At 44.1% G+C, this 25758-nt stretch overlaps 2 protein-coding genes across 3 annotated transcripts in view; both read right to left on the reverse strand.

The window, feature by feature from the left end:
* Positions 1-10749, reverse strand: part of ANXA3 (annexin A3) — a 57351-nt gene extending 46602 nt beyond the window's left edge. Inside the window, exons 1-2 of the mRNA XM_080676175.1 lie at positions 10647-10749; positions 6998-7050 (exon numbers count right to left, since the gene is read on the reverse strand). Of these exons, the coding sequence (XP_080532301.1) occupies positions 6998-7012 (15 nt within the window). The 5' untranslated portion in view covers positions 7013-7050; positions 10647-10749. The remainder of the gene's footprint in view (positions 1-6997; positions 7051-10646) is intronic.
* Positions 10750-17790: 7041 nt separating this feature from the next.
* FRAS1 (Fraser extracellular matrix complex subunit 1) overlaps positions 17791-25758 on the reverse strand; it is a gene marked incomplete at its 5' end in the record, with an annotated part of 457295 nt that continues 449327 nt past the window's right edge. For both annotated transcript variants that reach the window (XM_080673629.1, XM_080673630.1), the window contains 3 exons: positions 17791-21650; positions 22803-22949; positions 24136-24341. In XM_080673629.1, coding sequence (XP_080529755.1) covers positions 21057-21650; positions 22803-22949; positions 24136-24341 — 947 coding nt within the window. In that variant the 3' untranslated portion in view covers positions 17791-21056. The remainder of the gene's footprint in view (positions 21651-22802; positions 22950-24135; positions 24342-25758) is intronic.

A 25758-nucleotide genomic window follows, 5' to 3' on the forward strand; every position in this document is an offset into this window, starting at 1 on the left:
GGAAATTAAGGTCTAATGGGATGTCCCCACCAAAGCAAGAAATATGAAACTGGACAACGCTCTCACAGGCTCCTTGTACCCAGGACCAACAGCAGCCAAATGCCCAGGGCTGGTGTCATCCATGGGACAAAATTTGAAAGGCATTACCTTCCCACAATCCCCTCTCATATTAGGGCATTGCTTCTGTCCTGAGAGCCATACCACTGGTGTCATTCCTCTGGGTTACACAGCAGATATGGGAACATGTGTCTTCAGGTGTCAAACTGTACCGATCTTATTCCCAGGAAAGAAAGGGTTGGGTGGGGGAGGGAAGCTGTGCTCTCTAATGTTCACCATGAATACATTATCCTGGATCAGCTTTTCCCTCTGCTTTAGATACACCTTCCTCAACTTTTCCACCATCAGGAATCCCTTTTGTTATTCTTCTCCATGGACCCCATGCTTTGAATGATTCTGCCTGCCGCTCTGTCTGCATTTATTACAAAACATTAACTCATTTTCCTGTTACTTACTATGAAAGATATAACTTCCAGTCAGAACTTCTGATCAGCATAAGATAACCAGTGCCCATGTTGATAAACTTTTAGTAAAAAGCATAAAGAAATATGATGTTTTGGAAACTGTAGACCCTGATATGAGTTATATACATGAGGTATAATGAAGAACACATCTGGTCTTCGTCCTGGGTTCCAGGTACAGAGGTTCAAAAACCCTGGAGATTCCTGAGTGATAAAAGTGTCTTTGTTATGCTAAGGACGTGACTCATTGTGGGCTCCAGCATCCAGGCTGGCCACTAAAAAGACCAGTCAAGGCTTAATTAGAGTGCTGGCACTTGGAGATTGAGTTCAATCACACTTGTCGTGAAACCCAGGTGAAAACCCTGGGCACTGAGGCCTGCAGGAGCTTCCTAGCTGTGAGCACACGGATGTGCAGGAGGGTTCACACCCTGACTCCACGGGGCGGGTGCACGGAGCTTGCATCCAGGGCCCTTCCAGACAGACCTCACCTTGTGTGTAGCCTTTGTAATAAACCTGTAACTGTGAGGATGGCACTTTCAGTGAGCTCTGTAAATTGTTCTAGAGAATTACTCCACCTGAGGGAGTCTTGGAAATCCCCAGATCTATAGCTAATCGGTCAGAAATGCAGGTGGCTCTAAGACTTGTAGCTGATGTCTGAAGTGAGGGCTGAGCCGTTAAACTTGTGGAGGCTGACAGTGATCCTGGGAATGGGAGGATCGTGCTGCAGCACACCCACTTGGAGTGGGAATTGGGCACTATATGTCTTAGCTATACCACACCAGCAGTGAACTGAACTATGGAATATGGGTGGTAATGATGTGTCAAGGTAGACTCATCAATTGTAAGAAATGTACCACTCTGGTGGCCAATACTGATATTGGGGGAGGTTGTGCATGTGTGGGGCTGGGGGTATATGGGAAATCTCTGTACCTTCCTTTCAATTTTGTTGCGAACCTAAAATTGCTCTAAAAAAAGAAGTCTTAAATATATATATATATATATATATATATATATATATATATATACATACACACACACACACACATACACACACACACATATACTAGAAAATATTGAAAACAGGAGTGGTGAAAAAGATTCTCCTGGGGAAAATCCAAATGTTGCAGGTAGCTCAGAGAAATAATTCCAATGGGGAGGGAGGAATACTGTTGATTTAGAAAAAAATCAGGCCCATGAAACAGGCAGACTCTCCTTTCCTAATACAGTTGCAAGGATATTAATTAGCAAGAATTATGTTTTTAGAAAAAAATTAATATATTGAAATGATAATGATTATAATATTAACTGAGTGCTCACTACATGCCAGGCACTGTTAATACGTTTTCCATAACTGATTCAATGCTTACAAACACCAGATAATGTAGGTACTATTAGTACACTCATTTAGAGATGAGGAGACAGACAGTGAGAGACTAGGCATTTTGCTCCACGTTATATTCAAGAGTCTGCCTTTTAACCAATTAGATAGTTATGAAAAGGAGAACTGGGACTGTGGCTTTACTGTCTTCATGCTGCTCTCAGAGCTCATTACACCAGGTACTTGCTGCTTTAATTGTTTAACTACTCTTTCAAAACAAAGTTAGTAGGCATCATATTTATGGGAAGTTATTTTTGTGTGAAACTGATTTTATCCCTTGGGTCTAGAGTCTCTGTGTTCTCCGTCCTCATTCTGCAAATTAGAGTCTGAAATGGGGAAGGAAAAAGCTATCACAAGTTAGGATGTTATAAAGGTTCATGATAATTACAATGATTGTGAGTTAATTTACAAGTATTTTAGTTCCATAATAAAAATACTAATGTGAGGGTTCAAACAAAGATTAATTACATTCATTATTCTGCAAAAGTAAGTTAGGAATTGACCAAGGAGGAAAGAGCTCAGAATATTTGAATGAGAAAGCCGGCATTGTAGAAGGTGCATGTAAAAAAAAAAAAATACCACTACGTATCTTAATAAAAAAGTCATGTTCCAAGACATTTTAATTGTGGGTTGCCTGAGTGCTTGCTGTGGACCTAAAGGCAATATATGACAAGGGACCAAGGGACAAGGAATCAAAGGGTATAAACTACTATGCCATCAAGTCCTTTCATCAGAGTTAAGAAGTAGAACACAAGCCTGAACAGAGTGAGTGACCGTTTCCAAACAGGAAACTGTACTGCAGCATAGACTGTTTGCTCATCTGAAACAATGGGAGGTTGCAACACCCCTAGAGAGACTACCCAGGCCTAGCAAACCAACTGTTCTTTCAGCTTCAACCGTAAGGACTGAAATTGCAACTGAAGTCTTCTCTCTTGACCAGATTATGCCAGTGAACTCACCATACACTGATCACCCAAACCCTTCTACAGTTTGTAGAAACACACTGACTGGATTGCTCATTTGTGTTTGTGTGTTTATGTGCTTTTGTGTATAAGAGGGAACAAGGGAACAGATGTAACTCAGTGGTAAGAGTATGTACACAAATCAGAAAGTTGTGTTTTTTATTGTGGTAAAAACAACAACTAAAATTGACCCTTTTAAAGTGCACAGTTCGGTAGAGGTGAAACTGTTCAGTGTGTGGAAACAGAAACTGTACCCATAAGACAATGACTCCCCTTTTCCCCCTCCCAACCCCAAGCAACCACAATTCTATCCTATCTCCACAAATTTGACTACTTTGGATATCTACACTAATAAAAGAGAAATATGCAAACTGACCGTACCTCCCCAATGCCCACCAGCCAATCAGGAGTGAGTATGCAAATTAACCCAACAAAGATGGTGGGTTAATTTGCATATGCAGGCACGGAGCAAAGACTGAAGGCTCTGGCCCGAGAGAAGACTGAAGCCTGAAGACTGAAGAGGCTTGGCTTCTCCACTGCAGTGGAGTGCAGAAGCCTAGCCTCAAGGCTTGGCTTCTCCACTGTGGCAGAGCAGAGAAGCCAAGCCTCACTGCGGCTGGAGCAGAGAAGCTTAGCCTTGAGGCTTGGCTTCTCTGCTGCGGCCGGAGCGAAGGCCTGGGTCCCGGGTGCCGGAGGAAAACCAGTGCCGGCAGCCAGGGGAAGGGAGGCCTATTGCACGAATCTTCATGCAACAGGCCTCTAGTCTTATATAAATGGAACCATACAGTATTTTGTCTTTTTATTACTGGCTTATTTCACTTAGGATAATGTCCTCAAGGTTCATCTGTGTTGTACCATGTGTCAGCATTTCCTTCCTTTTTGAAACTGAATAATATTTCATTGTATATATAGACCAAATTTTGTTTATCCATTTGTCTGTCCACGGACATTTGGGTTGTTTCCACCTTTGGCTCTTGTGAATAAAGCTGTTATGAACATGGGAGTGCAGATATCTCTTCAAGACCCTGCTTTCAGTTCTTTTGGCTATTTATCCAGAAATGGAACTTCTGGATCATATGGTAGTTCTGGTCTTAATTTTTTTTGAGGAACAGCCATACTGTTTCCACAGTAGTTCTGAGTTGTTTTTAATATTAGTTCTCAGAGATCTCACTCATAGACGTGAGTTCTCTAATTTGAGAAGAGCAAGACAACAGGAGAGAAAAGAAGGAGCAGCAGGAGCCAGGGCCTCTTTCTGCACTCACTGAAGGGGCTCCTCTCCCCTCACCCAGAGCTTCCCTTTGTGGTCTGCTCTGCCCTTTCCTTCCTGTTGCCCAAAGAGGAATGTGATCACTCCCTGAGGCCACCATACTCCTATCCCCTCAAGGTAGGCAGAATAACAGCTCCCTTCTAAAATGTCCACCCCGTAATCCTTGGGCCCTTAGAATGTTTTATGTTGCATGACAAACGGGACTTTGCCAAAGTGATGAAGGTTCCAGACCTCAACATCAGGAAATTATCCTGGATTATCTGGGTGGGCCCAATTAGTCACCTGAGCTTTAAAAGCAGAGAACTGCCTCCAGCTGGAGGGAGAAAGGGAAGGTAGAAGAGAGATGCCCCAGAGGGAAGACCAACAGATTGCATGCAGGAGGACTGTTGTACAGTTGCTGTTCTGAGCTGCAGCGGCCACGCACAAGGCCTGGCAAGAAAACAAGGGACCTCAACTGCAAGGAACTAAATTTGGCCAACAACCTAAATGAGTTCAGAGGTGGATTCTTCCCAAGGTCTTCAAAAAGAAACACAGCCCTGCCAACTGCTTCATTTTAGTGCCACGAGACCCATTTTGGGCTTCTAACATGTAGAACTGTGATGTAATGAATGGGTGTTGCAACAGGAGATTAATGTACCCTCTCTCACACTCGCCTGGGTCTCTCCCAGCTGTTCAGAAATGTGCCAAGACTTTGACAGTGTCAGAAGGAGAGTCTGACCAAATAACTCCACATCTGTTTACTAATGGACAAGGGCTAGAGGGAGGTTTTTATTTTATTTTAAATGCCAGCCTTTTGGAGAAATGTTTTGGTTTTTTTTTTTTCATCTGATTCTACTAGATATCCATAATAGTAGCAGGGATTTCAGACCTGGAGAGAGGGGAGGTCAGCCTCTTGGCCGGTCATACGGAAGTAATATTGGGAGCTTCATAACAGCATCCCTTCCCCTGAACTGCTCATATAAGGGCTGGTCACCTCTCCATACAAGCTATTCTTTAAGCCTCCTCTGCCCCCTACTTATAAAATATAATGTATGTTTATTGTTGAAAAACAATCAAAGCACAGAATGTGATGAGGTGATACATTAAAAAATAAAAGTACCCTTCTTCATAATTCCACCTTTTCATGTGATACAGTATATATACCCTACCTAATAAAAGAATAATATGCAAATTGACTGTCACTCCAACACAAAAGATGGCTGCCCCCATGTGGACACAAGATGGCCACCACAAGATGGCCAGTAGGGGAGGGCAGTTGGGAGGGACCAGGCCTGCAAGGGAGGGCAGTTAGGGGCAAACAGGCTGGCAGGGGAGCAGTTAGGCATCAGTCAGGCTGGCAGGGGAGTGGTTAGGGGTGATCAGGCTGGCAGGCAGAAGTGGTTAGGGGCAATCAGAAAGGCAGGCAGGCGAGCAGTTGGGAGCCAGCAGTTTTGGAGAACTGTGGGGTCCCAGTTTGGAGAGGGTGCAGGCTGGGCTGAGGGACACCACACCCCCCCCCCCCCCCGTGCACGAATTTCATGCACCGGGCCTCTAGTTATATATATAATCACTCTGTACTTGTTATTCTGTAACTTGATTGTATTCATTGATTAATATAGCTTTTGACATTTTCTTATGTCAGTATATATAAAGCTGACCCATTTTCCCCCTATTCATTTTAATGATCACATAAAAATGGCTCTAAATTACAAATGAGTAATTTAATAATTTCATACCCCATAGGTGGCCATTTATGCTGTCTGTATATTTTCTTTAATACAAATGAATATCCTTATATCAGTACTAGAGGCCCAGTGCATGAAATTTGTGCACCCCAGGGGGGTCCCTCAGCCTGGCCTGTGCCCTCTCACAGTCCGGGAGCCCTTGGGGGATGTCCAACTGATGGCTTAGGCCTGCTCCCTGAGGATATCTACATGATAAATACCCAGAAGTGAAATTACAAGGTTAAATGGTGTGTGCATTGAAACATTGATAGATATTGCCAAAATAACACCCCAAAGTGTGCCAAGTTCCTTCTCCCAGGAAGAGAGGATGAGAGGACCTGTCTTGTCCAAATCCTCTGCAGCATTGGTCTTACTACATTTTCTTCACCTTTACCAATTTTTTAGGTAGAAAATGATTTCTTATTGTGTTATTTACCTTTCTTTAATTTTCAGTAAGGTATATCATGTTTTCATATGTTTATTGAACATTTATAATTTCTCTTCATGTCCCTTGCAAATTTTTCCAAGGAGTTCTTTTTTTAATCTATTTATTGAAGTTATTTGTATGTTAAGGAAGTAAGTCTTTTGTCCGATGTGCTGCAAATGTTTTCCCACTGTGGGTTGTCTTCTATTAACAGTATTGTTTGGTGTAAAAAATTATAAATTTATATATAGTTAAGTAGATCAGTATTTTTCTTTCAGGCTTTTGATTTATGCCACAGTTGTAAGTGCCTTCCCCACTCCAAGATTATTTTTAAATTTTATTCATATCCCATCTCTTTCATTTCAGTATTTTTATTTCAATGTAAGAAGGGAGACGGAATACAGATTTACTTTTTTCGTAAATGGCTAGAAGTTTTCCTAGCATAATTTATTGAATAAGCCATCTTTTCCTCTCTGCTACGAAATATCATCTTCATCATATAATAAGTTCCCAAGTCATATACTAAATAAATTCTCTGCTATTGACCTCTCTGCTTTGGTATCATCATAAATTATTTTAACTACATACCTGTACAATACATTATTATTTTTGGACATCCACGAGCTTTTTTGGCATGTTAATTTTTTTCAGATGAACTTTTTTTATCAACTTTCAAAATATTTTTCTTTGTATTCTGATTGGACCAGGTAGATTATTGTGTTAGGAAGACTTGATTTTTACTTACCCAGAGAGATGCCATGCTATCCCACCTTTGCCTTGAGTTCAGATCACACTAACCTATTAAAAGAAAAAAAAATTACTAAATGGAATAAGCCTAGGATTCCAAACATAGTAAATTCACCAACTCTCAATCTTTAATCCAGAAAGCAGAACCCATGTTCAAAGAGAAACCCCCTGGAGAAGAGGATGTGTCTTTAACATCAAGTAGCCCATTTGCTAAACAAACGTTTACTCAGTGCCTACCTTCTACAAGAGGTGGAGCTAGACCAGTGAAGGGCTCAAAAAGAGAAAAAAAAAAAATCTCAGACTTAAGGGGTTTACACATATGTTTCCTAGAAAGCCAATTTCTGACTCATTTAAAATCCAGTAGAACTACTTTGGTTGCTGACTTCTTTTAATCAAGACAGACTACCATCTAGGGAACAACAAAAACACAGGAAATTGTCCCCCATCCACATGAATTTTGCTTGGCTTCCATTTGATTCCTTGTGTTTGATTGTGAAATGAGCATTTGCACTCTATAAGGCTCCAAGCCTACAGTTATAAACAGACGTGCCTGCTCCCTGAGAGGCAGTCCAGTCCTTGGGCGGATGCAGGGGTGAAAAGGGCAGCTCTTTCGTGGAGCCTCAATTGGGAATGCATACGTCAACGTTATTCAAACATGCTGGCCTATCTCCAAGGGTTGATTTAGAAATACAAGTTGCTCCCACCCATCCTTGGAACAAAACATTCTAAAAATACCATGATAGCCTCAAAACAAAGTTCGACAGGAAATTACACCATTAGTCCCTGCAAATATTTAGCCCTGATTTTTTCAGGCTCTCTCTGTCTGTAGCAGAGGGAGGTTGGCTCTCTAGTTACAGGGTCTAACACCATTAGTAATAATAAAAGTATAATATGCTAATTAGACTGGACGTCCTTCTGGACGACCTTCCGGACAAAGCCGGGGCTGCAAGGGAAGCCCGGGTCCCAGATGCCAGAGGGAAGCTGGTGCCGGCAGCAAGTGGAAGGAAGGCCTACTCTTGCACGAATTTCGTGCATCAGGCCTCTAAAATACACACACACACACACACACACACACACACACACACACACACGAGTGGCCAGATTATTATGATCTCTGAATGCATAATAATCTGGCCATTCAGTGTATATCCTATATAATAAAAGGCTAATATGCAAATTGTCCCCTTGACCAGGAGTTCGACCAGCAGGCAGGCTGGACAACCGCCCATGTCCCCTCGCCCTGGCCAGGCTGGCTGGACCCCACCCATGCATGAATTCATGCACCGGGTCTCTAATATATACACTGAGTGGCCAGATTATTATGCGTTCAGAGATCATAATAATCTGGCCACTCAGTGTATATTCCTCTATCTATATAGTAGATACAAGGTATCACTAGTTTTGGTTTTACCTCTTAAAGCTAGACACAATTTATTTGACCCTCAGTTCCCTTTTCTATAAAAAGGGGAGAGGAGGGCTGTAGCTGGTATTGAATAAAATAACATGTATCATCATATCAGCTAGCTTTTCGAGTCCTTACTATGTTCCAGATAATATAAAAAGCACTAAAAGGTTGATTTTGTAAAGCTAGACATTTTTTCATGTTTGCTCACTGGGGCATACAAGGCAATATAAAAAATACTCATTGAATGAATGAATAATTTAATATAAGCCTCACAATAATCTAGGGTACTAAGTATCATTAATATCATCTCCACTATGCATATGAAGAAGGTGGGGCACAGATAAGTAAAATAACAGTCCAGTCATATAGCTAATAAGTAGTTATTAGGGGCAGAAATAGAATATTGGAGACTAGCCACAAGTACAAGAAATATTAATCATGCTCTGTTAACCGTGATGGTTCTGTTCTGATTAGAGAAAGCACATTCTAACCTGCTGAGAGTTGTACGCCCTGGGACATGGGAGCTAACATCGGCATGCAGTCCATCCTTCCTTCCTGAGAACTGCCTATCATCATGGAAAGACTTAACAACCTCCTGGCTGAAACAATCTAGTCCCAGAGGCGCCTGCCCTTTGGGACCCCCAGCCCTTATTGCCTGCAATCTGGTCCCAGGGCATCCGGAGGCACCCACCCTCTGCGACCCGCCAAGCCTGCATGACTTATAACCTGTAATGATTATACCATGCCTACTTTCTATGTCTGTAATTCTTACTTTCTCATGTAATCTTTGTCCTTCTACCCAACATAAGCAGCTGATTATGGGGAGAGGCAGAGCAGACTTTTGTGGGTGACCTGCTGCTCTCCCATACTGCTGGCAGTATTGGAATAAACGCTCATATATGATTCAACCCTGTCTCCACTTAAGTGGCTCAAGTAGTGACAGGCAGCCCAGACCCCTTGGTTGTCCGGTCACATAGGGACTGAATTTAGGCAGCCATCCTCCAAAGACATGGCCTTAATCACATGGTTCTGCGTACCCAAGTGGCTGTTCCAGACATGGTCAACGCTGATACTCAATATATGTTGATCCAGTATCATTTCTAACGTATTAATAATTATTACTGATTTACATTTTAAGAAAGAATTACTCCACATTGGAAGCCAAAAGGCCTAACAGAACTTTAAACAGCCTCTTCTGAAAGGGTTAGAGCAGTGACATCCTTTCCTTTTACTTCCTCCTGCATCCCTGTTTCTAAACAGATTTTCCTACACATCCTCGTGGCTCTGGGAACAAGATTCTGGTTTCCTTTACATCTTTAAGTTCCCTTTCTTGTCCATTGGAAGTTTTCTGCCTTCATGAAAGCTGGTGGTGAAATCTCTAGAAAAGAACGTTTTAGTAAGTTACATTTTTTATGATGTTGATTTTAAAAAGTTGTAAATGAAGGCAAAGTCTTGCTGTCTGTGATCAGAAATCCTTGGAAAGAATTTAGCTTTGGTGGTGCAACTTCTTATCATCAGACAGAGGAGCCTCCAGCCACAATTTTCTACATAGGTGTGGTCATTTGCAATCAGGTGCCCATATCCCCCCACCTGCTGACTCCGATGCCAAGTGCCAGGAGAATGATTCACATCTAGGGAATGGAATTCTGTTGCAATAAAAGGAAATGATGAGCCTGTTTAAGAAAAAGCAAACTTCTCGGACTCCCAACGCCCAATATCTAAACACACTTTTCTACCTCCTAAGAAAAATAAGTAAAACAAAATAAATTGCGTGTGTGAAGAGGACAGCATGCTCACAAGGATGGGTGGTGTACAGAGTAATCAGTACAGAGCTTGGAGCCAGTGTCTGCCCCGGCATCTGGACCCAGAGGACCCTTCCAACGCCTCGCTCTTCTGTCCCCAAGACCTTTAGTACTGGGAAGGTTGAAATGATCAACTGGCTCCCTACTCTGTTCGCTGTGATGAAAAGGGAAGGGTGCAGGGCCTGGGACTGCGGGGTGTCAGCTTGGACCCGGGGTGACCATAGCTGGGTGGCCCTCCCAGAGCGCAGCACTTTTGCTCCCCTGGGCTAGTTTCCTCGATTCTGAAATGTGGGAGTGCGCGCTGAGGCCCCTCGGATCCTGCACCAGCGCTGCCGGGTTGGTTTGCAGCGAAGGCGCTAAGTTAGCTCCGCCCAGGACCGCACGGCGCTCGCGGGGAGTTGGGCGAGGCGCGTGGCTGAGCGCGGGGAGGCTGGACTTACCGTGAAGCGGCCCGGGCGCGGGAGAACGGCGAGCCAGGTGTGCGTCCCGCGCTGCTGCTCCGAAGCTGGTTCCCGGCGGGCCAGCGAAGGCGACCGCTACAGCGACCACACCCCTTCCTCCCGCCCCGCCTCCGGCCGGACTCCACCTGCTCGCCGCCGGCGGGACGGGAAGCCGCGCCCCTCGCCGGTACCCACGCCCGGAACTCTCCGCCCTCCGCCTCGACTCGGGGTCGCTCAACTTTCCCTCCCCATCTCCCACCATCCTCACATTGAAACCCATTTCCTCGGTTTTCACCTTTTCACCTGCATTAAGTTCTGGTTCGGATTGGTTGCAGCGCTGACTGTGCTCTAGGCACTGCGGATGCAGAAACGAGGGAGTCCTCACTCCCAAGGGCCTGGTACAGAGAGCGGACAGCTAACACGAATAGTGGCCTCCAACGCTTACCTAGCTTTTACTTTGTGCCAGGCACTGTTCAGAATTCTTTAAATAATCGTACAACTATATAAGACCGATACTATTGTTCCTCCCATTTTTTAAATAAGGAAACCGAGACGCAGAGATTATTAGGTCACTTTAGCAGAGCCGCACAGGGAGTAAACAGCAGACCTCATTTTTGAACCCAGGTGGTTTTGTAGGCATTCTGCTAAGCTTGCAGGCTCTTTAGTGTGAGGATTAGACCCAAAGACTGGAGGAGACAAGGTGGAAGGGCGTACGAGGCGTTTGGCACAACAGAACAAAAGAAGGCTAAAAAGTAAAGCCCTACTTGACTGGGGGAATTAGGAGCAGTTGTGTGGGGAAGGATGGAGTTAAAGCTACCGTTTATTTGATGTCGGGCCTTAAAATAAGTGCTTGCTTCCATCCTCTCTTTTATCTTCAAGGCAACCCTGGGAGGTGCTATTTTTATTAGGATTTACAGCAGGGGAAACTGAGGCTTAGGAAGGTTAAGTCATTTACCCAAGGACAAATAAGCAAAAAGTATTTATTGGCGGCACACTTCCTGTAAGACGTGTGCTGTGGAAGATTAAAAGGAAGTAATCAGACGTAGTTGGAATATCAGTGAGTTTACAATTTGAGGTCAAGACAAACTCATGTGGAACTAAAGTCAGTAATGTGTGATGCTTTGTCATTTTTATACATAATGCTAAATTCTGGGGAAAGGACTTGAAACATGGTAGCGTTAGGAGCACAGGAACATCAAGAAGATTGGGACAGGCGGGGGAGAAGGCAATGAAACTGGGAAGATTTGAACACTGTCATCTGAAAGAATTCTTAGTTTCTTTTTAATTTTAAATTAGTGTGCCCCATAGTTCTCAATCATGGTGTGAGGTTGCCTTTCTGCCATTCCTGTTATTTGAGAAAAGTTTTAGTGAAAATATTAATTTGAAGAAAAGCATTAGGACTGATGAATTGTCATTTAGTTGATTGAAAACTTTTGGTTTGGTTTATCTACAGCTACTTAAACTATCAGAATATGTTTTTCCCCTTAGTCTTTCAGCAGGATAATTCATGATGTCCCTTTAACCAACATAGGAGGTGCTGGGATTCAGAGGAAAAGTCCTGGCTTGGACTGCTGTGTGGGAGCTGAAGAGGCCGGAGCAGAGGTTCTCCAAGCTGGGTGCTGGACCTGGGAACCCATAAAAGTATTAATTCTCTCAGATCCTACCCTAAACTACCCTCTTAATGAGCCCTCCAGGTGATTCTGCTGGACCCTAGAGCTGAAGAACCACTGGTCCAAGGGGACACCCTTCCTTAAATAGAAGAGGAGCCGCAATGGAGAAAGCAGAGAAACAGCCTTGCTTAAAAAGCTGGAGCCCACCAGCTTGGCACCAGATTTACAAATCGAGAGTGATGAGCTTTCGGCCAGGAAAAGATATGACCGTGTTCTGTCTTCTGTTTTTCATCCTAATTCCTGACTCCCATGTAGAGATCACCGCACTAGACTAAGCCCCACCTCATTCTGGAAACTTCTAGGATTAGCATGGGGCAGAAAGAGGATATTTACTGAGGGCCTATGACTTATGCCAGACATTGAGTAATGCACTTACTTCATGCTTACTCACTAGCTTAATTTGGTAACTTCCACAGGTTGTATGCCACACACCAGGAAGTACTAGAACTGGATATCCAGAAGGAAATGAGTAATAGGTGGTGATGAAGCCCCAAGGACTAGGAACAGGTTGAAATCAAAAGTGCCTCTGAGCCTGCCTGGACATGAAAGGGACAGTCTTGTCAGAGCCTTTGAGAACTGGACTGTGGCAGGCTGCAGGCACCATCAGAACCACAGCTAAGCAGTGGGGAGGAATAGATACATCCCAACTTCTCTCCTATCATTTGGCCCATCTCAGCCACAAGCCAAGGGGCAAAGGAGCCTTGGAGAAGCAGTTTGGAAAGAGAGTTTCCTGGAGCATAAACAAGGCAGAGAATCCGTACGGAGACAAACAGAATAAGCAGCACGGGACTTTCGGGAGTCACTGTTATCAAGTGCGGGTTCATTTTGGACACATTCTTTAATGGGATGTTTAAGGGAGACATCTTGAAATGGATTTTTAACAATTTATGAAAGTTGTCCCAGAGACTAGGATTCTAGTAAACTTTTATAACTTACTGGACTTAAACCAAATGAGCCCAGGAATAACATTTTGCTAGATTTTTTAGAGAGTTGCAATCTCGGTCTATTTTGTTGTAGTAATCAAGTGACTGAATTTTTCATGACAAGCATTGAATCCAAGTTATAGGAGCTTTGGACTATTATTAAGCAACACCAATTTGTGCTTGTGAGGGCCTCTGGCAAAGATTTGAAATCCCAGATTCATGTGAAAATTTCAAGAAAAATTATCCAGGACAGTCACCAAGAACCATGTCATAGGTGGTTACAAGAAATGAATGGGGTAGAGAATGTAAAGAAGTGATTGCTTATATATATACTAATGGCCCAGTGCACAAAATTTGTGCACAGGGTGGGGGGGGGAGGGGTTCCCTCAGCCTATCCTGCACCCTCTCCAATCGGGGACCCCACAGGGGTCTCTCTCGCAATCTGGGACCACTGGCTCCTAACTGCTCACCTGCTTGCCTGCCTGATCACCCCTAACCTCTCTGCCTGCCTGCCTGCCTGATTGCCTCTAACTGCCTCTCCCTGCCTGATGACTCCCAACTGCCCTCCCCTGCTGGCCTGATCTCACCCTTAACTGCTCTTCCCTGCTGGCCTGATCTCGCTCCTAACTGCCTTTGCCTCGGCCCCCACCACCATGGCTTTGTCCAGAAGTAAGTCGGGTCCAGAAGATGGCCGGTTGACCCGGTCTAATTAGCATATTACCCTTTTATTAGTATAGATAGTTATATAGGATAGGATTGCTTACATGGGGGGAAAAGCCTTTTTCATCAGGAGGAGATGCTCTTGGCAGAAAAAAAATACATAATCCCTATATCTGGACTGATAGCCAGCCATATGCACTATACTGCCAAACCAGTCATTAAAAAATTGAACCACTTTCTTACACCTTACCTCAAAGAGCTGTTGTCCTTAAAACCCCTCCTCAGCCCCCATCTTAGGTTCTGCTTTTGCAGTTCACCCAGATTAGGTTTTGATTGGTCAGTTTCTATTCCAGTCAGCATCAGAATCTCCGCCTCCTAGGCAGCTCTTGGCTCCTCGCACTTCACCCAGATTTGGTTCTGATTGGTCAGTTTCTATGACAGTCAGCGTCTCCGGGCCTATCTCTGGGCCTGATCAGAGAGGCGGGGCTGATCAACATCCACCCAGGCTTCTGGCGAGCAGGCTGAACTGCTGATCTCTCAGAGAGAGAGAGAGGTGCAGTTGCTGGCGAGGCCCTGAGAGAGAGAGAGAAGCAGGGTCTGAAGCTGTGGATCAGATCCTGCTTCTCTCTCTCTCTCTCTCTCTCTCTCTCTCTCTCTCTCTCTCTCGGGTCCTCGCCAGCAGCTGTGGTAGCTGCTGATCAGCCCTGCCTCTCTCTCTTCTCGAGAGGTCAGCAGTTCAGCCCGCTCGCCAGTCCCCGCCCACTGGAGCCCGCTGTGCCTGCAGCCTGACAATTGGTCGAGCCTTCGGTCCTTACAGACCCTGGGCTTTTATAACCTATCTAATAAAAGAGTAATATGCAAATTGACCATACACCCGCTACACCCACAAGCCACGCCCACCAGCCAATCAGGAGCGAGTATGCAAATTAACCCAACCAATATGGCTTTGGCCACAGAGTGAGCAGGAGGCTTGGGTTTCCCCAGCAATGGAGGAAGCCAAGCTTCCTGCACACCCTGGCCAGCCCAGGACTCCATTCAAGGCTACAAAGTTTCAATTATAGAAGATAAATAAATCCCAACAAAAATTGCTACAGCCATGGAGCGAGCAGGAGGCTTGGGTTTCCCCGGCGATGGAGGAAGCCAAGTTCCTGGCCTGCCCTGGCCTCAGCTGAAGGCTAAAAAGTTTTAATTATAGAAGATAAATAAATCCCAGATACCAGGGCCTCCACTTGGGTCACTGGAGGGCGTGACCAGCCTGCAAACCACCACAGGCCCCTCGCCCAGGCCGCCCATGCCCCAAGGGAACCCCCACCCTGATCCAGGACGCCCTTTAGGGCAAACCAGCTGGCCCCCACCCATGCACCAGGCCTCTCTCCTATCTAATAAAAGAGTAATATGCAAATTGACCATCACTCCAACACACAAGATGGCTGCTCCCATGTGGTCAAAGATGGATGCCCCCATGTGGACACAAGATGGCCACCACAAGATGGCCAGCAGGGGAGGATAGTTGGGAAGGATCAGGCCTGCAGGGGAGGGAAGTTGTGAGCGATCAGGCCAGCAGGGGAGGGCAGTTGGGAGAGACCAGGCCTGTAAGGGAGGGCAGTTGGGGGCAATCAAGCCTGCAAGGGAGGGCAGTTAGGGGTGACCAGGCTAGCAGAGGAGGGAAGTTGGGGGTGACTGGGCCTACAGGGAAGGGCAGTTGGGGGGGACCCAGGCCTGCAGGGGAGGGCGGTTAGGGGTGACCAGGCCTGCAGGGGAGGGCAGTTAGAGGCAATCAGGCTGGCAGGGGAGCAGTTAGGCATCAATCAGCTGGCAAGGGAGTAGATAGGGGGTGATCAGGCTGGCAGGTAGAAGCGGTTAGGGGCAATCAGGAAGGCAGACAGGTGAGCAGTTGGGAGCCAGCAGTCCTGGATTGTGAGAGGGAAGTCTGACTGCCCGTTTAGGCCCGATCCTACTGGGATCGGGCCTAAATGGGCAGTCGGACATCCCTCGAGGGGTCCCAGATTGGAGAGGGTGCAGGCTGGGCTGAGGGACATCCCCCACCTGCGTGCACGAATTTCGTGCACCAGGCCTCTAGTATATTACCTTAAGGCAGGGGTCCTCAAACTTTTTAAACAGGGGGCCAGTTCACTGTGCCTCAGACTGTTGGAGGGCCGGACTATAGTTTAAAAAAAAAACTATGAACAAATTCCTATGCGCACTGCGGGCCCAGGACGAGTCAGCTGCTAAGCAGGACAGGCAGCGGCACCTGGCGGGCCGGGTAAATGTCCTCAGCAGGCTGCATGTGGCCTGCAGGCCGTAGTTTGGGGACCCCTGCCTTAAGGGAACCCTGCCTGTTGCTATTGTGTATCTGGGATAATACACCTTAGAAATGTCAGAATGATTTTCATTTCCAGATCCTTCAAAAGCAGACCCCTGGCAACAGAGCATAATGACACTGAAAGTCCTTGTTATCTTGTTGCCTACATACCATCCCTATTCACTGTAATTGTTAAATGCTCACTATCCTGTGACCACCAATGTAAAAGAAGTATGTATCTCTCCATTTTCCTTTTTATTCAGTCCTAGAGATTGCCCAGCTTTTTCTCCATCTCCCTATCTACCACTAGATTTCACATACCCTTCCTTATTTTTCTCCTTTCATTCTAAATGTATTAAAAGAACTATAAAACTGCTTCTTTCTCAAGCATTTTCTCATCCATTGAGACCTTGCTTCTGGACATGTCCTCAAAATTTTGGCTCAAATAAGTTCTTATTAATGCTTTCTATAGGTTAGGATGTTTCTTTTGTCCACATTTACTGGCATCTTAATATTAGGTTAAAGCATTAAAACTACTGACATAGGACTATTTTTAACCTACAAAATCAACATTTATTTGGGGTTGAGCCTAATGAGGTATTCTCAATACAGTCTCCCTCTCCTGCTCCCAGTATTTCTTCAAAAACCTCATCTGTGAGATACTGCAAAATTTATATGAGAACTTGTTTTCTGCCACTTACTCCCAAGTTTTCTAAATATTATAGCTATGAAATCTCAGGTCTTAAGGAGCATTTTCATAGCCATTCCTAACAATTCATAGATTTGTGTCTGATACAGCTTCTCCCTGGACCCCAGAGAAATGCACCCCAGGGCTTAAAGCCTGCTGTGAGGTATGGGGCAATCACAGGAAATTGTGAGGAAGTAAAACTCAAGGTAAGTCCTGGCAGCATCTAAGGAAATCCTAGGCTTGGTTGTGGTTCCTTTCCCCAGATTTTATAAAAACATGCTTTCTCAGGTCTTGCTGAGTTTGCTAATGTACCATGAAAAGGTGCCAACAGAGCCCTACTGATCATCATCCTTGGCAATATTTTTGTTTTTTCATATAAAACAATTGCACACGGGGGGAGGCACACAAATGCACAGGCTTGCAGAATGCCAAGACTGCCTGGGCGTAGTCCCATTGGAACTCTGCCATTTTCCCTTGCATAAGCCAATAAACTATTATTTGGCGCTTTGGTCATCTCCTGGGTGTTATGGACACTTAATGAACCTTTGTGTGTGCATAAGAGCTCATAGCCATTCTCACACTAGATCACAGTCCTGAGAAACTTTGATGGTAATATAGTGTGAATAATCATCTTATTGTATTGCACATGGAGATTTTAACGATTCCTCTTTGTCCTGGGGTTGCAACTGATTGCAAGAAAAGAGCTATGATTATCTGGATATGTGTAATTCTCTATCATGCTCTTAGCACAGTTAGTATGTGTCTCAAATTCAACCCCTTCAGAGGGACTTTTTCCAAAAAACTTTGCTGCAAAATGATTTTTCCATCTCAAGGGCAATGTCTTATGAGATGAATAACGTAAAATGAACATAGCAAAAAAAAAAAAAAAAAAAAACGCAACCAGACTGTCATTTATTAATACAAATTTATATAGTGGCATATGCTATTGAAGAGATCACAAATTCATAACACACAAATTGGTATTGGAAATACAAAAATCATTTGAGAGTCAAGAAATCGGGTTGACAGCACCACAAATATTTTACTCAGTCTGAGCAGGTGCGCAGTATCCAAGAATCACAAGAATTCTTACAGGACACTGAGCCTGAATGTCAGAAGGCTGTGCGAACGTATTCCACTATGATTTCCCATCCACCAGTGAGACTGCAGGAGTCCTCCAGGAGGCCCAGGGACAATGCAGGCAGAAAAAAGCTGCAGACTCTTCTTTCTTTTAACCTTCACAGCCAGCCAGTGTGTGATAGCAAATAGTAACCCCCAAGGGGCTTTGTTCCTTCTTACCTAAAGGCATGCTATAAGAGGTTAGTAAACACACAAGGCTTTAGTGAGCAAGTCAGGAACAGAAAGCAGAGTTTTGACTGAAGTATAATTCCACATCAGCCACCAAATGATCTGATCCCTAAATAAAGTATAAAACATAAACGAAATAAAAAATTCTGTATCAAAGGAGTCAATCTCAAGTTCACATCTCTTAACACTTTCCGTGTAATGTCATCCACTAGAGAAGCACCACATTCAGGAACGTGTATGTAGTGGGGGGAAGGGCTGAGAGGAAGGAAGGCAGGACTATTCCAAGGGCTTCCCTTCGCACAGACGATTCACCACCTCAAGGTCTTCACAGGACGCTGCCCTGGTCATGCAAAACCTCCTCCATGGAGGCTGCTAGGGGCACGCAGAGATCTCAGTCTCAAGCGATTCCCAACTAGCTTAATCCTGCCACCTGTCTGCACTCTCCCCATGCACGTGTCCCATTTGGTAGTAATGGAGAGGATGTGCAAGACGAATATTTGAGCAAATGTAAAGATGTTGCTTTAATGTGTAAGCATCTGGCATGAGGAACTATAAATAAAGGACCAAGTCAAAGTTGCTCTTCAAATGACTGGCTTCCTGTCCTTGAAGAATTAGCATGAGCCCTCTAGGTTGTTAGAAGAATCTGCCCCTCCGGTGAGCAGGGAGCCATGAGACACCAATTCTGGATGTTTGTGAGGTGGGTACATAAATTCTGCCCCAAATTGTCTGGTGTCTCAAGTGGCACCAGACCAGTCAGGTAGGCATTTCCGGCTCTGGGATCCCTCAATTCATCCTATCATGAAAACGTAACACTCATCTCAGCCTACTAAGTCAGACATTCCTCTAACTGTCCTGCTCTGGAGACCAAGGAGTCTCACCTCCTGCTAATGCACTATTATGACTTGTCTGTTTAGTTCTCAAGACCATGGCCAGGTTCATGTCTACGTAAACTGGTGCTTCCTTGTTCCAATGAGATTATCTCATAATCCAAGTAGAAGTCAGTTTTTGCTTTTCTTTCTACTTTCCCTTGTGATATTGCCACCACACCCTCTTCCCTCCCGTTTCTAAATTTATTCCTCTATAACTCACCTATGACACCAGTCATCTGTTCACTCAACAAATATTTCCGGAGTGCTTGTTATATGCAAGGCACTGCTGAATAATCAAAGTCATGGCTCACACAGGTCCTACTCTCAAGGAGCTTGGAGTCTGGCAGAGATGCTGAAAACCTTTCAGAGTTCCTTCTTTCTAGCTGTTAGTACCAAAGTGTTCCCAGTTTGGAATGTTCCAAAGAGCTTGGGTCATTTGCTCAGTGACTATGGTATGCCATGCATCAGGAAGAGAATAATAAAATGGTGTCTCCAGTTTAAGACCTGCATGCTTATGGTTTTGCAATAAGGCAGGAACCAAAAAGAAACACAAAAGCAAGCGGTGTGTACACAATGTGCAAAATCGTTAAGTTGCTATTTGAACACTAAATCATTTAAAAGCCATGTGTTTATGGCCTTGTCATGTGCTGATATGGTAAAAATAAGTGCCTGAGCTACCAGAAAAGAACCCCCACAAAGAGAAATCCCTGAAATACGTACGGTACCAGGAATGGTGCCTTATCTGCTGTGAGTACTAGTACTTTATCTGCTGTATTATATCAGTAGGCATCTATTAACTGATTTCACTCTGGCCTGGGCTTTATCCTAATTTGCTTTATTCAAATGAATCACTCACTTTCCTGAAACCCTAGCACAGTGGTCGGCAAATCACGGCTCGCGAGCCGCATGTGGCTCGCGAGCCGCGGTTTGCCGACCACTGCCCTAGCACAATAAAAACCCCACAACTATCAAAGCACATGGGCTTGTCTATTATTGGACTGGGCAAAGCCTGGGGTAGCAAGAAATGTGGTAGGTTTTTAAAGCATCCATGGCGATGTAGAAAAAGGTCATGTGCAGTGACCTTGTTTTGTGGCATCCTTTGACAGAAAGGTGTCCTAACATGTCCTCGATGCAGCATCAACTAGTTGGGCACAAGGACATCTCCCTGGGACTAGGGTGCAGTGCATCAATAATGTGCTCTGAGGTGCTTGCCAGGCCCCTCCTTTCTGTAGGTTTCAGTCCCCACTCCTGCCATGTCTGAGGTTTCTCCTGTATCTGGAGCACTTTAACCCCCAGGTGAAAAGGACTTTGGAAATGGCAAAGTGCAATTAGAGGCCATGGAGTGAGTGCAGGCTGTCAAAGTGGATGCAATGAGAAATACAACGTTGTGCTGATTAACAGAATTTTGAATGGAATCTGGGTGCCAGCAATTTGAAAAAGTTACACTCATCTCAGCATGCTAAGTCAGACATTCCTCTAAATGTCCTGCTCTGGAGACCAAGGACAGTCTCACCTCCGGCTTCCTGTCCTTGAAGAATTAGCATGAGCCCTCTAGGTTGTTAGAGGCCCAGGAGAAGCCCATGTAGAAGAAAGCTGGAAGTGGGGGAGGAAACCAAAGGCCCTGAAGGCCACTTTCTGAGATCTGCCACTGTCCATCCCCCGGTCCTCGGAACTGCATCAGCTAACCTAACCGTCTACCTCCCGTCCTAACACTAACACACTTGCTTTCGAAGATCAGCCTTCCAGGAGCAACTGTGGCTACTGAGACTACTAAAGGGATCCACAGAAACAGCGACTCCAGTACGCTGGGAGTCCTAGTGGTTCTTTGTTGAATGAGGTAGCTCAGTTGTGAGTTGATGCAAGTGATGTGTACCTTCCCCTGCTCAAAGCTATAGTTTTCCCTTTTCATCTGCAAGATTATAAAAATACCAGTATTTCTCCCGTTTTATAAAAAATGATTTTAGAAAAAAATACACATGGGTCGCCTCCATTAAACTTCTGTTCCATCTTGTAAATTGTTGTGAACTCTGACTTCCAGATTTAGTTTTTTCACTTTAGCACCTTTGAACACGTACGCCCCCTCGGCGTTGCTCAGTATGTTGACGTTCCGCACGGTGCAGTACTGTCTGCTCACGTTCTTCTCCACCCTGTCGGGGCTCCTCTTGGGCACCTCCACCTTGGTATTCAGAGGGTATTCCTCCAAAATGTCCTCTGTGGGCGGTTTCTTCCTCTGTTTTTGGCACTTCCTGGTGATGAAACAAGCCACCAAGAACACCAGAAGCAGAAGCATGATAGCAGCGAGCGCACTGCCAATGGACGCCCCCGTTTGGGACAGAGAGGCAGCTACAACGGGCTCTTGCATGTCCAGATTGAGGGACTTCATATTGGTGCCATTCTTGACTTGGTCCCCTTCATTGTCATAGATGAGGGAATTGGCAAGGGCCAGCTGGCCACTGGGGTCCACCAGGTCCCTTCGGTGGCGCCTCAGAGGGGCTGTGAGAGAGCGCTGGACCCGGGGCCCTGAGAGGGTGTCAGGGCCAATGATGTAGATGACCTGGAGGTACCACTGGTGTCCTGCTTCCACCTGCAGGAGGAGGAAAACGGGAGACAAACCAAGCATGTCACTGCTGCCCACAGATGACCTCTGACAAAAGGAAATGGAAAGACAGTGCCACCATAAACCTCGATAGATAAATGCAAGTGATGTGTTTCAAGAAAGGCATTTGCAATGGTTGGTGTTTACCATTAGAGAATTCAACCAAATATTACGGAGTTTATGGATTCCATTTTATTTCTAAATTAGGGTGATCCTGGTCCAGCTATTCACATTCTTTTTCTCTTTGTCTATCTGTGTATAGAATAGTCCTAAGAATTTATTTCTCTAGAGCTGGTAAATGCTTATGATTTGTTGGTCTTCCTTGATTATAGAGAAGTAACAGTATTAATAGCCACATTAATTACCAGGGACCTTTAATTGTTTGTTATGCTAATTTACTACTTAATGATGAACTTTAGCTAAAATAGTCACTCAACAAATATTCATTAAACACTTACTCTGTGCATAATAAGCAGATACTTTATTCACTAAACACCTACTCTGTGCATAATAAGCAGATACTTGACAAAAATTTGCTAAATCTGAATATTCCCTGGATATCCCCTGAGCTATACCATCAAGTATTTTATTGCCATGTCATCTGGCCCCATTGAAACACTCCATGATTTTGAACTACCTTCCAAAGAGTGATCATCATTCTAAAATTTAAGGTCATAGATTACTATTTGGAGACAGAAAAAAGTGGAATTTGATCTTGGAAGTTCTTGTTTATTACTTGGACTTAGAGTATTTTTGCTCATCAAATATTACTTATTATTGCCATTCTAAATTATTGTATTGTGTTTATGATTTTGTTAAAAGTTTTCCACATGCTTGTGAAAATAGAGCCCAGAAGGCAGGCAATACAAAAAATAATTAGGAAAAACTAGAATATGGTAGGCACCCAGATGCACACAATAACAAGAGAGTATATGCAAATTAAATAATTTTACCATTACTTTGTCGTATTGGAGGTAAATGGTAAAAATCTGGGGTGAATGATAAGCTTAACAACAATAAAAAGGACGTGCCAGCAAGATGCTGTACAAAGAAACTGACAGTCCACAGATGATATGTCTTCCTTTTGCAACCTTTAAAGTGGCCTTGGTCCTTTGTTTCTCTTCTTCTTATCACACTCACCTTATAGAGCGCATCAACTTTCAGAGTAAACCCATCCACACCTGGCATGCTACTGACCACGTGGAAATCAGGCAATTCGGAAGCAAAGTGGGCCTCAAAGGGCACGTCGTGGAAGTACTTATCAGTTACCTCTGGCTGACTGCGGTCCTAGATTTTCAGGAAAAAAAACAAGAGAGAGAAAGATGGGACTACTGGACTGGCAAGCAGCAGTCACTGGGAAGAGAAAGGCCCTCTTCACCTGCCTTGGGTTGGGGTCAGGGGAGAATGCGCAGCAGAAGCCCTCTCCTTGGGTCGCCTCTGGGCACCACCACCCTCTTCAAGGGAGGACACCTGGTGGCCTCTGTGATCTCAAAACACAGAGAGTGGGGTATCCTAGGCAAATAACTCTCAAGCTATTTGGTCTCAGAAACCTTTATACACTTAAAAATCAAGGACCCCAAAAATCTTTTGTTTATGTGGTTTGTATCTATCAGTATTTACTGTACTAAAATTAACACTAAAAATCAAAAAGTACTATTTACAAATTTATTTTAAAACGGCAGTGAAAAAACTCATTACATATTAACATAAGTAACATATTTTTTTAGAGAAAATACCTATATTCACCCCCACCTTTCCAAAAAAGAGCTGGCATTCCTTTATATTTTTGCAAATCTCTGGAAAAGAACTAGATTCTCGTAACTCCTATATTCAGTCAATTGTGCTATGTTGTTTTGGCTGATGTTTATGAAGAAAATGACCTCACACAGCTATGCAGTTTAAAGGGAAGAATATTTTAATAGCTTTTATCAATAACTTTTATCAATAAGTTGATAAGTGCAATTTAAAAAATATTAGTTACAATGTGGAATCTGAAATCATATCGATAAACCTTTCATGCTCTCTACACTCATGAAGGAATGAGTGTGAAAAAGGCAAGTGTCATCATACTGTTAGGAATGTAGTTTTGACTTTGTGGACCCCCTGAATGAGTACTGAGGATGTTCAGGGTCTCTGGACCACACCTCAAGAAACACTGGGCTAGACTTTCTTTTCCTGGGACATTAATAATAGCTTGTCTGTTACCCACCATACCATCAGATATGTACTAGAATTCAGCTGATCAGAGAGAAGCAACAACAATAATATATATATATATATATATATATATATATATATATATATATATAGCTAATAGAACTCCACTCTTTATGGTTTTATATATTTGTGTGTCATATATATGACACACAAATATATAAAACCATAAAGAGTGGAGTTCTATTAGCTTTAGACAGGACTCAGAGCTGAGAAAATCTACTCAAGTGTCATCTCTTTAACATCAACAGTTACATACCAGCAGCAAGAATCTGTGTTTTAGGTGTTTGTTTGGCTGAATGCATCCATACTGTGGCCCTTCATTGTAGATTGTCCCCGTGGGATCAAAGAAAGGCACATAGCCATCCTTGCCAGTACACAGATAGACTTTCTCCAGCTGGAGTTTGTAAGCAGAATTAAGGTTTTGTTCTGGATTCCAAAGTACTCGGCCATAAAGGATTTGACCTGGAAAGATTGAGAGGCATTAATTAGGTCAGACTTTAAAGAGAAAGAAATGTCAAGGTAAAAAGGATTTAACACACTCTCTTAGAGACAAAAAATATCTTTCTATGAAGAGCTTTTTCAATCCACGTGCTTCTTTTATTCAAAATGTATTAATTAAGCATTTAAGGTATGCCAAGCACTCTTTTATATGCAGGGGATACAAAGGTGAGTGAGATGTAGCTGAGAGAACAGTCATAATAGCTAATAATTGCTAAAATAGCTAACATTTATCAAGCTTATACTATTTGCTGGGCACTGAACTAAGTCCTTCCCATGTAAGAACTCATGTAGTATTGGCAATTTCACAAATGAGAAAATCGAGGCACAGAGTGGTTAAGTGACTTGTTGAAGGTCACAAAGCTAGGAAGTGGTGAGGGTGGGATTGAAAGTCAAGGTACTTTGGCTCTACAGCCTACACTATTAACCACCACAACTCTATGCTGTTGTCAACCACAATAGAGGGAGGTACATTATGTTAAATAAGCATATTGCTGAGCACAGAAATCTGCCTGGGGAGAGGTATGGAAGGATATAACAAGGATATTTGAGCATAATCCTGAAACATGAGTAGGTGTTTGTCAGAAAGAGCATTTGAGATGGAAGGAAGAGGCAGGGAGAGCATTCTAAGGGAAAGAAACTCCAGTACAAAGTATTGAATGCTAGAAGGGTATGAGTCCCGGGCACTTAGTCCCTGATGTGGCAACAAGTTCTTCATCTACACCAGGGGTCCTCAAACTTTTTAAACAGGGGGCCAGTTCACTGTCCCTCAGACCGCTGGAGGGCCGGACTATAGTTTTAAAAAAAAAAACTATGAACAAATTCCTATGCGCACTGCGGGGCCGGGACGAGTCAGCTGCTAAGCAGGACAGGCAGCGGCATCTGGCGGGCCGGATAAATGTCCTCGGTGGGCCGCATGTGGCCCGCGGGCCATAGTTTGAGGACGCCTGATCTACACTGTCTTATTTACATCCTCCCATGAGCTCAAAGAGATATGTTCAATTATTATCTCTGTTTAAAATAACTCATCCAGCCCTAACCAGTTTGGCTCAGTGGATAAAGCGTTGGCCTGTGGACTGAAGGATCCCAGGTTCGATTCTGGTCAAGGGCATGTACCTTGGTTGCAGGCACATCCCCAGTAGGGGGTGTGCGGGAGGCAGCTGATTGATGTTTCTAACTCTCTCTCCCTCTCCCTTCCTCTCTGTAAAAAATCAATAAAATATATTAATAAAATAAAATAAAATAACTCATCCAAGTTTTCCTCTCTGTCACATGAGGCACAAGAGTTGAGTACAAATCTGTCCGACTCCAAACACCTGTCCAGAGCATTTGCTCTGTGGTAGGTCAGTGTGACTGGATTGGAGGATGAGTAGAAGCTCCA

This window comes from Plecotus auritus (genome assembly GCF_963455305.1).
Source record: "Plecotus auritus genome assembly, chromosome: 1".
Taxonomy (NCBI): Eukaryota; Metazoa; Chordata; class Mammalia; order Chiroptera; family Vespertilionidae; genus Plecotus; species Plecotus auritus.